General features: G+C 48.5%; 1 protein-coding gene across 1 annotated transcript in view; it reads left to right on the forward strand.

The window, feature by feature from the left end:
• Positions 1-15689, forward strand: part of ARID1A (AT-rich interaction domain 1A) — a 78513-nt gene that overhangs the window by 59382 nt on the left and 3442 nt on the right. The window contains exons 11-19 of the mRNA XM_034753748.1: positions 2631-2840; positions 3451-3658; positions 10879-11011; positions 11396-11568; positions 11776-11926; positions 12052-12183; positions 12330-12426; positions 13953-14826; positions 15143-15273. Of these exons, the coding sequence (XP_034609639.1) occupies positions 2631-2840; positions 3451-3658; positions 10879-11011; positions 11396-11568; positions 11776-11926; positions 12052-12183; positions 12330-12426; positions 13953-14826; positions 15143-15273 (2109 nt within the window). The remainder of the gene's footprint in view (positions 1-2630; positions 2841-3450; positions 3659-10878; positions 11012-11395; positions 11569-11775; positions 11927-12051; positions 12184-12329; positions 12427-13952; positions 14827-15142; positions 15274-15689) is intronic.

The following is a 15689-nucleotide window of genomic DNA, read 5'->3' on the forward strand; positions in this document are numbered from 1 at the left end:
GTATTTTTCCATGCTGCAGCAGTAAGGTTCCTTGAGGGCCTTATTTGTGTTTGTCCCCAGATTGGGGATCTCAGTTATTAGCACAGTTGATGAATCCCACTTTGAGCCCTTAGCAACTTGTTCTCTTCACCACTTATCTAGGAAGACTGCCTTTTTTTAGTGGCCATTACATCAACTGGACGGGCAGAGGAGATTCAGGCCCTCATGGCAGGGACCATTGTATACAGTGGGTTTTTTTGCCCTTGCAGAGAGGGTTAGGCAATATCCTCCAAGAGCTTATCTGAGAGAGTCTCCAAGTGTGTAAAGACACGTTAAGAGTTAGCCAGGTTAGGTCCACCTAGCCACATTAGAGCTCTCACAGCCTCTTTGAAGACTGTCCCAATTTATGAAATCTTTAAGACAGCTACATGGAGCTTGGTCCATGCATTTACAAGACACTACTCTTTGGCAGAGGCTTCCAGATGGGATAGCTGCTTTGGTCCTGTTTAGGTAGGACAGCTACTACCCACCTCCAAACAGACAGCTAACTGCTCGTTAGTCACCGAACACTTGACAAGATAGCAATGCATAGTCATGGTGTCTCTTGCAGGTGGCTTGTGTTCTCCTGGCATCTCTGATTAGCCTTATGCCAGAAAACCCTACAATTCCATGGGCAAAAGGTTTGATGGGATGATGGAAATGGGATGATGCAAGTCCTCTTACTTGCCTTGTGCACAAAATGCTTGGCTCCCTTTGTCACCTGTCTCAATCTGACTCCACCCAGGTGTGTCTAGCTTATGCCGACTTAATCAAAGGTAAAGCACTGTCTTTGCAGCTCTTTGTCGGACTCCCATAAGGATTGATACTTGGGGGAAAAAAAAAAATTAAAAAGCCCTTTGTGTTGTGGGACTTTACCGTGGTGTTGTCAAAGCTGATGAACACTCCTTATGAACCATGTGAGCTTAAATTTCTTTCATGAAAGGTCATTTTACTGGTGGCAGTGACTTCTACCACCAAGTGCTCTAGAAACTGTCCCTGTAAAACCTGGTATAAGGTGGATCAAAGTGGTGCTGCAGACTCATCCCAGATTGCTTCTAAGTGGTGTTTTGGAGTTCCATCTTAATGAACGTATTGCCCTATCACCATTTTCTTCACATCGGCATGCCCATCCCAGAGAGGCACATTTCCATATATGCCACCTCAAATGGTCCAGGGTGGGATGTCTCAGGCTCTACCTGGAGCAGGCTAGCACCCCTAAAATAAAAATCCACCCAATTCGGTTTCTTTTGACATCCGTTTGCTAGGCAACATTGTGACCAATGGGGCCACGTCTACATGGATACCTGATTGCTCTTATGATCTGGCTGGCCTGAAACTAGAAGACTTTGTAAAAGCTCCTTTGATCCAAGACAAGGTTGTCACCACAGTCTGCCTCAAATATTTAATTGTTGACCTCTGTAGAGTAGCTACACAGTCCTCATTCTGCAGACTTGCACGTTATTGTTTGGATTCCGCCTCCAGAATAGAGCTCCCGTCTGGGAGATTCTACCCCAGACTCTGTTTCCAAGATAGGAGAGGCCAATCTCCCTTCCTTCCACTTACCTCCAGTACAGTCTTTAATTCAGGATACCCCTTATTTTCAGTTGGCTAATTATTTTTACATCAGGAAGTTTTAATTGTGGTCTCCTTCTGCAAACTTGAAGGTTGTTCGGTGTAGTATTTTTTAAGAGACATCTTCCTTTTATATTTGTGAGTAAAAAGCAGTAAATGAAGAGAGAAATTTCCAACATATTTGGCATTAGTGGCATTGTTGCAACTTGTGGCAAATTCTGCAGATTGAATCATTAGGGAGGGAAGAGAATCTCTTGTAGGATTCCCCACCCATCCACTTCCTATCAGCATTTGGTGGTTTAACTGAAAACCTTACACCTAGTATTATTTTTCTTTGGGGCATATTTTTGATCCTTGATACATTTGTAGTAATGTATCCTGGGAGATTCCACTAGAGTAATTAGAAAACGGATTGACTGAAAAGTTTGGAGGGTGGTGGTTATTGTTGGCAGGGTCTGATGGCTAGCAGGGAGTCTGGCTTTCCCTTATCCTGTTAGTGCTGTCCTTAGGGATCAGAAAACCTTAAGAGCTAAGGGAGTTCCCCATTTCTTGTGCTAAGGAACAAAACCACCACCACCACACCACCCCTTACTAATAATAAGAATATTCTACAAGGTCTCTTCAGAGAAGCAAAATTACAGGTAAGTCAGTCTCTTGTTCAGAAGAAAGATTGTATCCCCTTGTCCATCCCTCTTCCACTCACCACAGAAACCATTCTGGTGTCTGGAGGAAACTTACCTAGCTTCTTCAGCCTTCCTATGGGTGGACTAACTTCATCTTTTGAAGTGTGGTCATTGTGATTATCAGCAGTGTTGTCAACAAAAGCTCTATGTCAACTCTCTGTCTACACCAACCTCATACTGAGACGTGTGCATTTCACCTTTGGGCTGATGTATGGCTGCTCCTAATACAACTGCAGAATTTTATCCCTTCAAGTTTTTTTCTACTTTATAAGATGATGAACCTGGCCTGAATTTGATGTTTAAATTTCTTGGCTCGTTTGCTCCTCCATTTTGAGATCTGCTTTCTCCTTATTCTAGAAATCCAGTTCCTCTACTACCACCAATGAGAAGATTACCAAATTGTATGAGCTGGGTGGTGAGCCGGAGAGGAAGATTTGGGTAGATCGCTACCTAGCCTTCACTGAAGAGAAGGCAATGGGCATGACCAACCTCCCAGCTGTGGGCAGGAAACCCCTAGACCTTTACCGGCTCTATATCTCTGTAAAGGAGATTGGAGGACTGACTCAGGTGGGTTTTCCAGAAGCTGTGAAAGCCATCATGACTGACTCAAGTGAGATGGCTATACGTTTGTATGCATAACAGCATCTGTCTCAAAATCTCAAGTGTTGTATAGGCAACAGGATTCAAGCTTAGCTCGATTTGCTAATTGAGTAGTTCTGATTTAAATTGAGTCTGGAACTTTTAAAATAGCGTTAATATCTTATTTATAAAATCCAATATCTTTGAATTAAGTGGATCTAATCGCAATGCTCAAGGTAGTTGCTCCTGTTCTGAGTATTCTGACAGCACTGAGATCCAGCTCGTGCTTTTCCTCACCCAGTCCATAGAACAGCAATGATGCATGTGGGCTGCCTGCTGGCCTCATCTCTACTTCAGTTTGCTTCTTGGTATTATCCATCTCTGAGACTCTTTTTCCCCCCCAGGTGGGCGAAGGGGAGGCTTACTGTTTTGGTTTTGATCCACAGTTTGAGCCCAACTCTGTAGCTGTTATGATTGCTACATGTTTAGTTAGTATCTAGATGGGAAATATGGCTCTGTCTCACCCTGGGGTGGGGGCCTCCTAGAAAGGGGAAATGGCTTGAATTTTATCTTCTGACCCCCTTTTTTGGTTGTGTAGGTCAACAAAAACAAGAAATGGCGTGAGTTAGCGACCAATCTTAATGTGGGCACCTCTAGCAGCGCAGCTAGTTCTTTGAAGAAGCAGTACATCCAATGTCTCTATGCCTTTGAGTGCAAGATTGAACGAGGCGAAGACCCACCCCCAGACATCTTTGCAGCTGCTGATTCAAAGAAGTCCCAGCCCAAGATACAGCCCCCATCTCCAGGTGAGTATAAAGACTACAGACAAGATCCCATATATTCTGCAGCAAGTTGGATTTAAATTCCTCTCCAAGGTCACCCACATTCCTACTGTAAAATGGAAATTCTCATGACAATATCAGATGCATTCAAATTAAGGCTTTTAATGAGCTCCACGTGTAAGTGAATAGAACAGTGAGTAAAGTATTCCTTGTAGTGTATGTATCTTCTTCGAGTGCTCATCCCTATGGGTGTTCATGGTGGGTGCAAATGTTGTCTGTGTGCCCAAGACCAGAACTCCTTCAGTAGGAGTGTCCGTCAGTCTGCATCTGCCTCATGCTGAGAATGAGGGGCATATGGGGTGTGGCAGGCTGATGGCCTCTCCAGTTACTTTTCTGCTGCCTGCTGACTGGGAGGGAACTCTCATGTGTCTGTAGCCTTCTAGTGTCATCTGCCCTTTCTTTTTACCAGTTAATACAGCGTTTCTCAAACTGGGGTCCACAGACCCCTGGGGGCCTGCAAGGGTACTCCAGAGGGTGCGTGGACTCCGCTGATCAACTCCTCGCCTTCCTCCCAGGGAGGCTCCGTGTGCTGCCCCACCAGAGTGCTGACACCGCAGCTCCCATTGGCAGAGAACCACAACCAATGGGAGCTGCAGGGGCGGCACCTGTGGGCACGAGGGCAGCGCACAGCGCCTCCCTGGCTTCCCATGGGGCCGCAGGGACCTGGTGGCCACTTCCTCGGAGCCGTGGTAAGCGCTGCCGGGACCCTGAACCCCTTCCCACACCCCAACCCTCTGTCCCAGCCCAGAGTCCCCCCCGACACCCAAACTCTCTCCCGGAGCCCACACCACCCCAACACCCTGCCCCAGCCTTGAGCCCGCTTCTGCACCCCAAACTCCTCATCCCCGGAGCCCTCACCCCCCTCCCATACCCCAACCTCCTGTCCCAGCTCGGTGAAAGTGAGCGAGGGTGTGGGAGAGCAAGCAACAGAGAGAGGGGGGATGGAGCAAACGGAGGGCAGGGCCTTGGAGAAGCAGCGGGGGCGGGGTCCTTGGTGAAAGGCCGGGGCAAAGGGTCCCTGAAAAATTTTAAATCAAAATGGGGGTCCTCAGGTTGCTAAAGTTTAAGAACCGATGAGTTAGTAGATTCTTTGGCTGTTAATTATGGGTCCCTCCTTTCATTTCTCCAACTATCGTGTCACTTATGCCCAAGGCCCATCTCCTCAATAGGTATGGCGTGGGTGTCACCCGTAGTAAACACCTAGGGACTAGCACTCAAAGAAGAAAAGACTGTTACTTAGCTTACAGTAATTAGAGTTCCTAAAGATGTGTGGTCCCTGTGGGTATGCCTGACCTCTCCTCCTCCCGCCTCATCTCTGGATCCTCACGTGGCTTGTGACAGGTGGGAACTGGAGAGGTGGTCGGTCTGCGCTGCCCTTTATACCCTTTGTCTTCCCAGAGTGTGATACCTTCTATCCTATTTGTATTGGAGAAGGCCATTCCCTGGGTGGCTGTTTTGAACATGCCAAGCCTTTAAGCCTCTATTACAAAAAAACAGGTATACTCAGCTGGTTCCAGGCCCTCCTAATGATTGAGCCTTACAAGCAGATCCTCAGATGCATTTTCTGGTGAGGGCCCCATTTCCATGCAAAGGTAAAGTAGACCTTTGCTTTGAAGCACCTTAATGTGGGAAAGAAAAAGCCTTTGGTTCTGGGATGGGCATCTTTGTCCAGCTCCAGGACAGTGAAATGGAGTCCTGCTTTGAGAGTACGCCAGTTTTGTAAATCTTGTCAGTCCTGGCAAAAGGAAGCGTCTGGGGTTGTGTGATTTCCCCTTCAGGCGCCACTAGGACTTTTCTCTCAATGGCCTCTCAGGCTCCCTGGCATATTTCTCTGCAGATGCTGCTGCTTTCTCCCATCCTCACCGGGCTTTAACCCATGGCTGATGCAGCTACCTCCCTCAGTTTATTGGTGGCCAGTTGAGAAGCCTGCTTCTTTGACCTTTCCCAGAAGGGCCAAGGGCAATCACCATGACCTTCTTACACTCAACAATTTAAAGAAGCAATCATCTCTCTCCACCTTTGGCTCACATCCACACTGTAACATGTCTACTGAATAGGGATGAAGTCACATTTGATGTCAATACTTCTGCTTTGCCTGAATGCTATCACGTCTGCCCCCATTACCCTTGATGACTACAGATAATTTCGAGAGTTGCTGGTTTGAATAATTATCTTTAGAGTTGAAGACTGTACAAGTCCAGGAAGGAAATGTTGCGTATTTTGATATATACTGTCCTTAAGTTCTTCTCCTCGGTCTCATCTGTTGATTATGGCTTGATGACACCTGCTACAGGCAGCTGGCTGACCCCAGGATCTGCACCCTTCACCACCACAAAGGGAGGTCGCTTGTACCCGGTTCTACAGCAGGGATTTCAGCATCTTTCCCATGCCTGACTGACTCTTTTGGTCATCTCTGCAGCCAATGGGAAGCCTTGAGCTCCAGGTTTGGTGGTTCCTCCTCTTCTGACCAAACCAGAAAGATTTACTTTTTGGGTAGAAAAACATACATACCTCCTCAGGTAGAGGCAGCAGTGCAGCATCCTCATTTTTGTTGTTCCAGAGCAGGATGAACAGAAAATCCAGTGACCAATATTCTTCCGATGGCATTGGAGCAGGGATCCACTATGTGCGTTTCCACCAATCCCATTACTACCACTGGTGGTGAGAGAGAATTGATTCAGGGCCTGGTTTAGCTTGATCAATCCAGTGTTTTGGAACAGGCAATATTGCTATATAGGTCTCCATACCGGCTACTTATGCCACCAGGCCTTGTAACAAGAAAACCATCTTGTCCTGCATCCCAAATCAGTCTCTTCACCTTGCTGCTCGGGTCACAGGACATGGATTTCTTCTCATCTAGCAAATTCTGCAAGGCTACAAAGTATCTCTTTGCAGACCAGGAAGCCTTCCATATTGAAATACTACTCCCAGAAGTGGATAAAGGTTTTCCCTCTCCCAGTAGTGGCTGGCAGTTCATCACCATGCTCTGCATTCCTATAATCTTTTATTGACTTCTTACTGTATCTGAAGCATCAGCCTTGCGGTTTCCTTGAACAAAATGCTCTTGTTTGTCATCTCAGAATACCACTTTCCCATAGGCAACTGTGAAGCATTCAGCCACAATCAAGATTCCTCAAAGGACTGGATAATGTCTTTCCACCATTCAGGAAACCTGTCCCAGTGTGGGATTAACTTCACTGTATTCCACAGGATGAAACTATTTTGTCATTAGGCAAAAATTTTGCCTAAAGCAGCGTCTGAGTTAAACTTAAACCAGACCACTGATCTCTTCCAGCTTTCTTCACAAAACCTCATTCTTTCCACCAGGGAAATCAGGCTACATAACCAAGGTGTTAGGAGGGTTCTGAGTTTATTTGGTTAGGACTAAGGCATCTAGGACAGTGGTTTTTCAAACCATGGGTCGCGACCCACTACTGGATAAGGCGCTGGGTTGCCTTGCTCTGGTCAGCACTGTCGACCGGGACGTTAAAAGTCCCGTTGACAGTACTGCCCTACCTTTTCCGACACTGCACTGCGCCCCGGAAGTTGCCAGCAGTGAGTCCTGCTTCTAGGCAAGGGGCCCATGGGGCTCCACACGCTGCCCCTACCCTGAGCACCGGCTCCGCAATCCCATTGACCAGGAACTGGCCAATGGGAACTGAGGGGAGGGGTTAGTGCCTGCAGGCAAGAGTCACGTGGAGCTGCTTGCACGCCCCTGCCTAGGAGCCAGACCTGCTGCTGGCCGCTTCCAGGGCGCAGCACGGTCCGCAGTGCCAGGATAGGCGGGAAGTCTGGCTTTGCATCCCAGCTGCGCCGCAGATCGGGAGCTGCTGGAGGTAAGTATGTGCCCCAATCCCCTGCCCCAGCCCTGAGTCCCCCCCAAACCCAGAACCCCTTCCTGCACCCCAAACCCCTCTCCCCACCCCAGAGCCTGCACCCCTAGCCCAGAGCCCTGACCACTTCCCTCACCCCAAACCCCTCATCCCCGGCCCCACCCCAGAGCCTGCACCCAGAGCCCTGACCCCCTCCCACACCCTGAACCCCTCATTTCCAGCCCCACCCTGCAGTCCTCACGCCCGCACCCCAACCCTCTGCCCCAGCCCTGAGCCCCTCCCACACCCCAAACCCCTCATCCCCAGCTCCATTGGGTTACGGGCATCAACAATTTTCTTCAACTGGGTCACCAGAAAAAAAAGTTTGAAAACCACTGATCTAGGAAGTTACTTAGTTGTGGGCATTTGGAGATTAATGTAGAAGGGGTGGCATTTCCACTTGGTGCCTGTCAATGAATTAGATGGTGCATAGCTTTCTCTTTTTCTTTAGCTAGCGTGATTGTACGTGATTCTCAAGACTTGGCCTTCTATCGAGATGGTGGCATTGATGGCTTGCTTTAGTGATGGAAATCTGCGGGTCTGCTGCCCCGAATTCTTTGTACGTTTGTGCAGCACTGCTCTGTTGACTTGGCCTGTAGATCTGATGCTTACTTTAGGAGGACCGTTCTGCAATCATGTTCAATTAGACCACCTTAGTGTACCTTCCTTGTTGTTCTCCTGCATGGTAGACTCCCAGAAGTGGGAAGTTCTGCAAAAGCAACCTTGAAGCAGAGCCAGTAACAGTGTGATCCTTTCAGAGTTGTCTCAGCGTATTCACACTATTCACCCACCCTCATAGTTGCCTCTAACAGCCTTTGCTCCAAACCTCAAGTGCCTCAGGTGAGTGCTCATGCTGTCCTACCAGGTTCCTGAAACCCAGACGGGGGGAGCATCCCACAAATGTGAGTGCACATAAGCAAACTCTCTCAAAGAACGTTTCTTTTTGGCAGCTGAGTAGAGGGCAGTGGGGCATTTGACACCCAGGAGGCCTGAGTTAGGTTTGGCAGCTGACAGCAGTTTGACAATTACAACCTAGAAGGTAGCTAGTGGCTTCTAGCACTGTGGGGATGCTTCTGTTCTTCTCTTGCAAACAAGGAAGAGGTGACTCTCTTTTGGTGGGGGAGTGGAAAGGTTTGAGTTCTGGTTTCCAAAGCTGTGCCCTACATGTCCACCACTGAATGCATTTAAGCTGCTGTCGCTGGCATACCGAGTTAACACCCCATGAAGATGAATGGAGGCGGTTCATATCACTCAGAGCTGTTGCTTCAGGTTGTTTGCAGACTATTAAATTAATGGAGATATCCTATCTCCTTGAACTGGAAGGGACCTTGAAAGGTCATTGAGTCCAGCACTAGCAGGACCAAGTAGTGATTTTGCCCCAGATCCCTAAGTGGCCCCCTCAAGGATTGAACGCACAACCCTGGGTTTAGCAGGCCAGTGCTCAAACCACTGAGCTATCCCTCCCCCAATGGCCACTGTTACTCTGTTCGCCTTTGACTGCTGGCCCTTCTGGCTGTGAAGATCACTTTCCACCTAGTTTCATCTTAGTGGAGGCTTAGATTCTAATACACAATTCTGCCACTAAGGGATATGTTTTGTAGCTGTGGAATACATAGGGGTCCATAGAGAAGTGACTTCTTCGGCGTGTGTGATGGGGTAGGGCTACTGGAGAGTCTAATGAAACGTATGCCCTGCTCAGGCAATCCTCTCTGTAAAACATGTAGTGTGCAGTTTGCGGGGCCCCATCTCCCCCTCTTTCCCCCCCCCCCCAAAAAAGCTGCGTGACTTGTGTGCCCAGGAGGCTGGGTATTGCCTTCTGAGCTTCCTCCTCTCTCTCCCAAGCCTTCTTGGGTTCCTGAGTGTGAATGGCTGGGTGTCCCCTGGGAGGTGCCTTCAGCAGGCTGTTAGGTTTAATTCCCAGGGGATGGAATTGGCTTGTCTCCAACTGTTTGTAAATTAGTGGGAGGGACAGCAGGGGGTGGGGACAAACAGCCTCTTCCTGTTGATGTCAGTGCGTTCTAATGCAGTGGAGCCCAGGCTGAATTCCCAGCGGGGCGGGAGCGGAGCTGAAATGCTAATGAATAGTGAAGAAGGGTGTGGGGGAGGGGTTATGAATGAAGCTCCCTGCTGAGCTCGACTGCCCTTCCTTCTGTGGAGACGTCCCCAGATTGGGAGGGAGGAAGGGCGGGGGGGAGAAGGGGGGAGAGAGGAACAGGGTGCCAGGAAGGTGGGGCATAAACAAACATGACCTGTATGTGACCTTAGAGGATTTTAATGAATAGCTGAAATGACTCATCAACCAGCAAGGCTGAAGCTGAGGGATATCGGGTGCCGGGAATGGTAACTAATGGAAACATTAATTAAGAGTTCAGCTCTTGCCAGCTGCATGTAGTTCCACTGGAATAGTGGAACTCCCTAAACTCACTGTGTGCTTGGTTACACGTGGTGGCCTAGGATTATCAAGTGAGGGTTTTCCATAGCTGCTTTGTCTCAATTGATCCTCCACTTCTTGGCTAAACAAGGGCTTTATCGTTCATTGAAAGTGCTGTTCTTTCTCCGGTCCCTGTTCCTGAGAGTCTGTCCCAAGATGGCTTAGGCGTGCTTCTAGAGTTATCCTGAATGAATCCCCACCGGAAAGGGCACGTCAGATAAGGGAGCCTTGCAGTACAAAATCACAGAGTGACTTCCACTGAAGGCGGTGGAGTTTCCATCTCATAAAGGATGTGAGCTTTGAGACATCAAACTCGCTACCTTTGCCTTGAGTATGGCATGAACATGAAGGTGCAGGGCCGCTAACTGTGATAGTGGGGTTTGGGGTTGTCACGCTTGCTGGAGAAACACTTTAATTCTGTGCAGCCTGGTACACTGCTAAGCATCTTCCTCCAACACCTGATAATCTGGGGAGCTTGTCCAGTATGGTGGGGAGGTGATTTAAAGGGGTGTGGGTGGGACAATCGGATAGAAAGGATAAGTGACATTCTTTCTGACAGAGAATTATGAGGGCCTTAAGCGTTCTCACAGCTCAACGCGTTGTGTATGGATTTGTTGGGAAGTCTGGACAGCCGATGGTATGTCATTGTAATGCTATATTTGCTATTGCTTTCCTTTATCTTTCAAACCGGTTCTATTTTAGAGAGAAGCTTATAGGGTGGGGTTAGAGAGAGGTCTCACCTGTCCATGTTTTGAGACTGGCCATACCACTCCTTCAGGGGGTCTCTCTTGATTTTTTGAGTTGCTGAGATTCTTGCGTGTTTCTGGGTAACCTCTTCTGTCTGGTGCAGATCTACTCACGCTGGCTTTCTCTGCTTGCAGCGGGTTCAGGCTCCATGCAGGGGCCTCAGACACCTCAATCCACCAGCAGCTCTATGGCAGAGGGAGGAGATTTGAAACCACCAACGCCAGCGTCTACGCCACACAGTCAGATGCCCCCTTTGCCAGGCATCAGGTATTGCACTGCCAAATTCTGTCTGCTGCGAGCAAAGGACCTGTGTTGCTGGCAGGATTGCTAATGTTCGCTAGCAGTTGTGAGCTGGGCCCAAGAGGAGCGTTTTGGTCAGTCGCACGAGTCACTCTCACTTTGTAATAACTGGTAGTGAAGCTGTGGAGTTGGCAACTATATCCCATCATCTGTGTAATGATTTCTTCTCTCCTAGGGGTTTCCCTTTTTGAAGGGAAACGAGGGTTTTTTTTTTTCCTCTTTTGGGGGTGGGTCTGTCAGGAAGGGGATATGATCATCTATCTTGTAGGGGAAGTGAGGGTATCTGGGGGTGGGGGGTCGAAGAGCGGCACAGGACTTTACTCTAAACAGTGTGTTCTTGTATTATATCAGGAGTAACTCAGTAGGTCTTCAGGATGCCTTTGCAGATGGCAGTGACCCCACGTTCCAGAAGCGGAACTCCATGACTCCAAATCCCGGGTACCAGCCCAGCATGAATACCTCTGACATGATGGGTCGCATGTCCTACGAGCCAAATAAGGATCCTTACAGCAGTATGAGGAAAGGTGATTGAGCTCTTAATACTCTTTTTTATACAGAAGCACTTAACCCATTTAACTGTCTAACCCCTGAAAGGTGCCTTAGGGATATATGGAGCCCCTGGGCCAGTGCCATGTGGCCTCATGTTCATCCATCTCCTGCAAAAGGGGAGAACGTTTTTTTCTGATTCCAAGGTGAACTTGCTGTGCTGATCCTTTCTTTTCCTCTCCCAGCTCCAGGAAGTGACCCCTTCATGTCCTCAGGGCAGGGCCCCAACACTGGTATGGGTGACCCGTATAATCGTGCTGCAGGTCCAGGGATGGGTAACATGGCCCTGGGACAACGGCAACATTATCCCTATGGAGGTCCTTACGACAGAGTGAGGTGAGCGCTTGCTGGACTCTTAAGGTTAATAGTGTATCCCTTATTCACAACAGTGACTGCCCTGGTAGCCTCTTTCCTCTAGAGGAACAAAGGAGCAGCCGTGACAAATGTATGTGTTTGTGTAGGACGGAGCCAGGAATGGGACCAGAGGGCAGCTTAGGAACCGGAACTCCCCAGGCCAACATTATGCCTTCCACCCCTGACTCAGGGATGTACTCTCCCAGCCGCTATCCACAGCAGCAACAGCAGCAGCAACGGTAGGTGCAGGGTGGTGCCAAACGAGCAGCATTTGCCAGTTAATAGAACGGGTTGCCTCCCACAACAGACAGGGAGTTCAGAAACCCTTATCGCTAAGTGTGCACCTGGGTAGAGGGTGATGCACCTGTTCAATCTCTCTCCGCAGACATGATTCCTATGGCAATCAGTTCTCCACTCAAGGCACATCCTCTGGCAGTCCCTTTCCCAGTCAGCAAACCACCATCTATCAACAACAACAGCAGGTGAGCTCCCCAACCTCTCCGGTTTGCTCAAGAGAAGCGTGGGATGATTTACCTGTGGAAAGTTGTCAAAAGCAAATTGTTTTCTGGCATAGCTGTCTGCTGTACTGATTTCTATTTAATGTTGAGAGTTATATAACATGTACACGCCCAACCATCATGCAGAACCTTTCCATGTTACTGCCAGTTTCCAAGTAGTTAAACAGGTTTTAATGTGACTGCTGTAATACACGTTGTGGTTTTTTGCAGTGTGTACAACCTTTAGTCCTGTAAAGTAAGTAGGGGCTCTTCAGTACAGAGCTAGTACAGTTACTTGTTCAGATTCTGGGAGCCCAGAAAGCTTCACTTGGGGTTCTGTTCTCTCTAACCTACTTGTCTGATCCCCACAGTATCTCTAACAGCAGGTTTGTCTAGTATTTCATGTATGGCCTCATGATCATCCCTTAATAGGTCTAGGTAACTGCCTCTGACTTGGATCCTTCCACGCAACCCAGAATTTTCTTGGATGTTTTTCATTTCCTGAGCCCATTGTTGAAGATTTTGCAGTTCTATCCATCCCATGAGTGTGTTTATAGATATACAATGCACTTTGTTCAGAGAAGAGTTTAGCGTAACATCCATAAAAACTAAGAAAATTTAACTTGCTATTCATGGCAATGCCTCCACCAATCCCTTATTTTTCTTGCAGTTTTGGGATAGATCCTGTCTGGCTCGTGAACATATAGTAGAGGGCACTTGCAGAGCTCTGCTAAGAATAATTCCAACTGCTTTGCAGTTTGTTTGGCTTTGCAACCAGAGCCACAGGGCGCTGGGCCAAGGGTTTCAGTTACTTCAGTTCTCAAGTGTCTTCCTGGAGCTTTAGAGCTTCACGCTGAAGCCTAGATAGAAGCACAGTAGTTAGGGCACAGGACTGGTAGTTGAGATCTGGATTTTAATCCTGGTTCGGTCATGGCCCGACTGACCTTCCATATGTAAAAAAGGGGTCATGCTCACTTCTGTAAGATGCTTTAAGATCTATGATGAAAGGAACAATTAGAAGTACTAACTATAGCTTTTGATTCACACCGTATCTGAGATTTCAGTGGAAACGTCTCCAATTTATGGAAGAACTGGAACAGGGTCTGCTGAAGCTACTGAAACTGACCAAACAGGAATCCACGCACAGATTGTACTGTGTCGTGACTGTGTACTAAAGGTTGAGGGCGAGCTCTTTTTATAGGCAAGTCTTTTCCACTGTCCATTAGCCTGCCCTGAAAGCATCCTTATGGAAGCAGCTAGGGAAACTCAAAACGCCTGAAGGAAGCCGTCCTGGCTTGTAAAAATTTGGAGTCTCTTCAGGCCTCATGTGGGAAGGTGGGTCTTATTGACCGTTTAGAAAAACTCACCCCAGTGCAGGTTAGATAATAGCATTCGTATGATGTGGGATGCAGTCCCACTTGGTCTGTGTAGCTCTGCCACAGAATTCACATTGCCTTTAGCGTTTTATAAATATTCTCCGTTACCAACTGCTTTGTACATCTTCCTTGTAGAATTACAAGCGACCGATGGATGGCAATTATGGCCCGCCTGCCAAGCGACACGAAGGGGAGATGTACAACGTCTCGTACAGCACCGGGCAGGGGCAGGCGCAGCAGCAGCTGCCTACAGCACAGACCCAACAACCGAGCCAGCAGCAAACTGCACAGCCTTATACATGTCCTGCTGTGGAGAACCAGTATGGGAGTACATATCCTGCCACCGACCGCCGACCTGCAGGAGGGCCGCAGAACCAGTTCCCATTCCAATTTGGCAGAGACAGGGTCTCCGCTCCCCCAGGCTCGACTGCCCAGCAGAATATGCCACCCCAGATGATGGGTGGTCCTATACAATCTACTCCAGAGGGCCTGCAGCAGGGCACCTTGTGGCAAGGGCGCAATGAAATAGGGTACAGCTATCCAAATCGGCAGAGTTCGGGCTCTGCAGCCCAGGGGCCTGCTTATCACGGAGTGAATCGAACAGATGAAATTCTACATTCAGATCAGAGGGTAAATCACGAGGGGCCATGGCCCTCCCATGGGAACCGTCAGCCTCCTTATGGTCCTTCTGCCCCGGTACCCCCAATGACAAGGCCCCCACAGCCTAACTACCAGACCCCTCCTAGCATGCAGAATCACATTCCTCAGGTATCTAGCCCAGCACCTCTGCCCAGACCTCTGGAGAACCGCACCTCACCCAGCAAATCTCCGTTCCTGCACTCGGGGATGAAAATGCAGAAAGCAGGACCTCCCGTCCCTGCCTCGCATATAGCCTCAGCAGCCGTACAGCCTCCCATGATACGACGGGACATCACCTTCCCACCCGGATCAGTGGAAGCTACGCAGCCTGTGTTGAAGCAAAGGAGACGGCTGACAACAAAAGATATTGGTAAGACTAAGCTCCCACTCTGCGGTAGCAGTTGGGGATGATGTCTGTCAGAGGACCATCACCGCTTTTGGGGACAGGTTGTTGGGAAGGGGAGCCGCCAAAGGAAATGGGTCTCAGGTGGCTTTGTCTGAATCACCATTCTCTCTCTCTCTTCCATCCTCCCCCCGGGATATTTGGTTTGTCTGCACTGTGGTCTGTAAAGCCCTGTGGAATGGGCTGTTGTGCTGTCCATGGAATCAGAAAGCAATATTGAGTGTCAGTCCTTTTTTTGTTTCTCAGCGCCAGGAACTGGAGGTATCATATGTTTATATTACAGGAACTCCTGAAGCATGGAGAGTGATGATGTCTCTGAAGTCTGGGCTGCTGGCTGAAAGTACGTGGGCCTTAGATACCATAAACATCCTGCTCTATGATGACAACAGCATAATGACCTTCAACCTCAGCCAGGTGGGTGCAGATGCTCTGAGATATAGGTCTTTGAAGCACTGACCTATGTTCAGAATGCTGTCAACAAGATAGCAGAATACAGGTCTTCTTCGTCTAGGGCCAAACTTCCAGCCATCCCAACATTTGCAGAAATGTAACATAACTGTTGTGAAGGCCAACCCTGAATACATACATGCACAGAGTCTGACTAATTGCATGTCCCACTACTTTGTCAGTATACACAGTTATCCACTTGCATTGTTTGCAAATGCAAGGTTTTGCCTGGATGGTGGATGTGTCCTCTCTGTGGTACAAAAAGGGAATAACAGGGATGAGGTGTTCAAACCTACCTTCACAGTAAGGGCACCGCAAAATGCTGAAGGCTGACTATCTTCTCTGATGATCTACAATGCCATTTTGTTTTCTCTAGCTGTCTG

The sequence above is a fragment of the Trachemys scripta genome, chromosome 20, assembly GCF_013100865.1.
Source record: "Trachemys scripta elegans isolate TJP31775 chromosome 20, CAS_Tse_1.0, whole genome shotgun sequence".
NCBI lineage: Eukaryota > Metazoa > Chordata > Testudines > Emydidae > Trachemys > Trachemys scripta.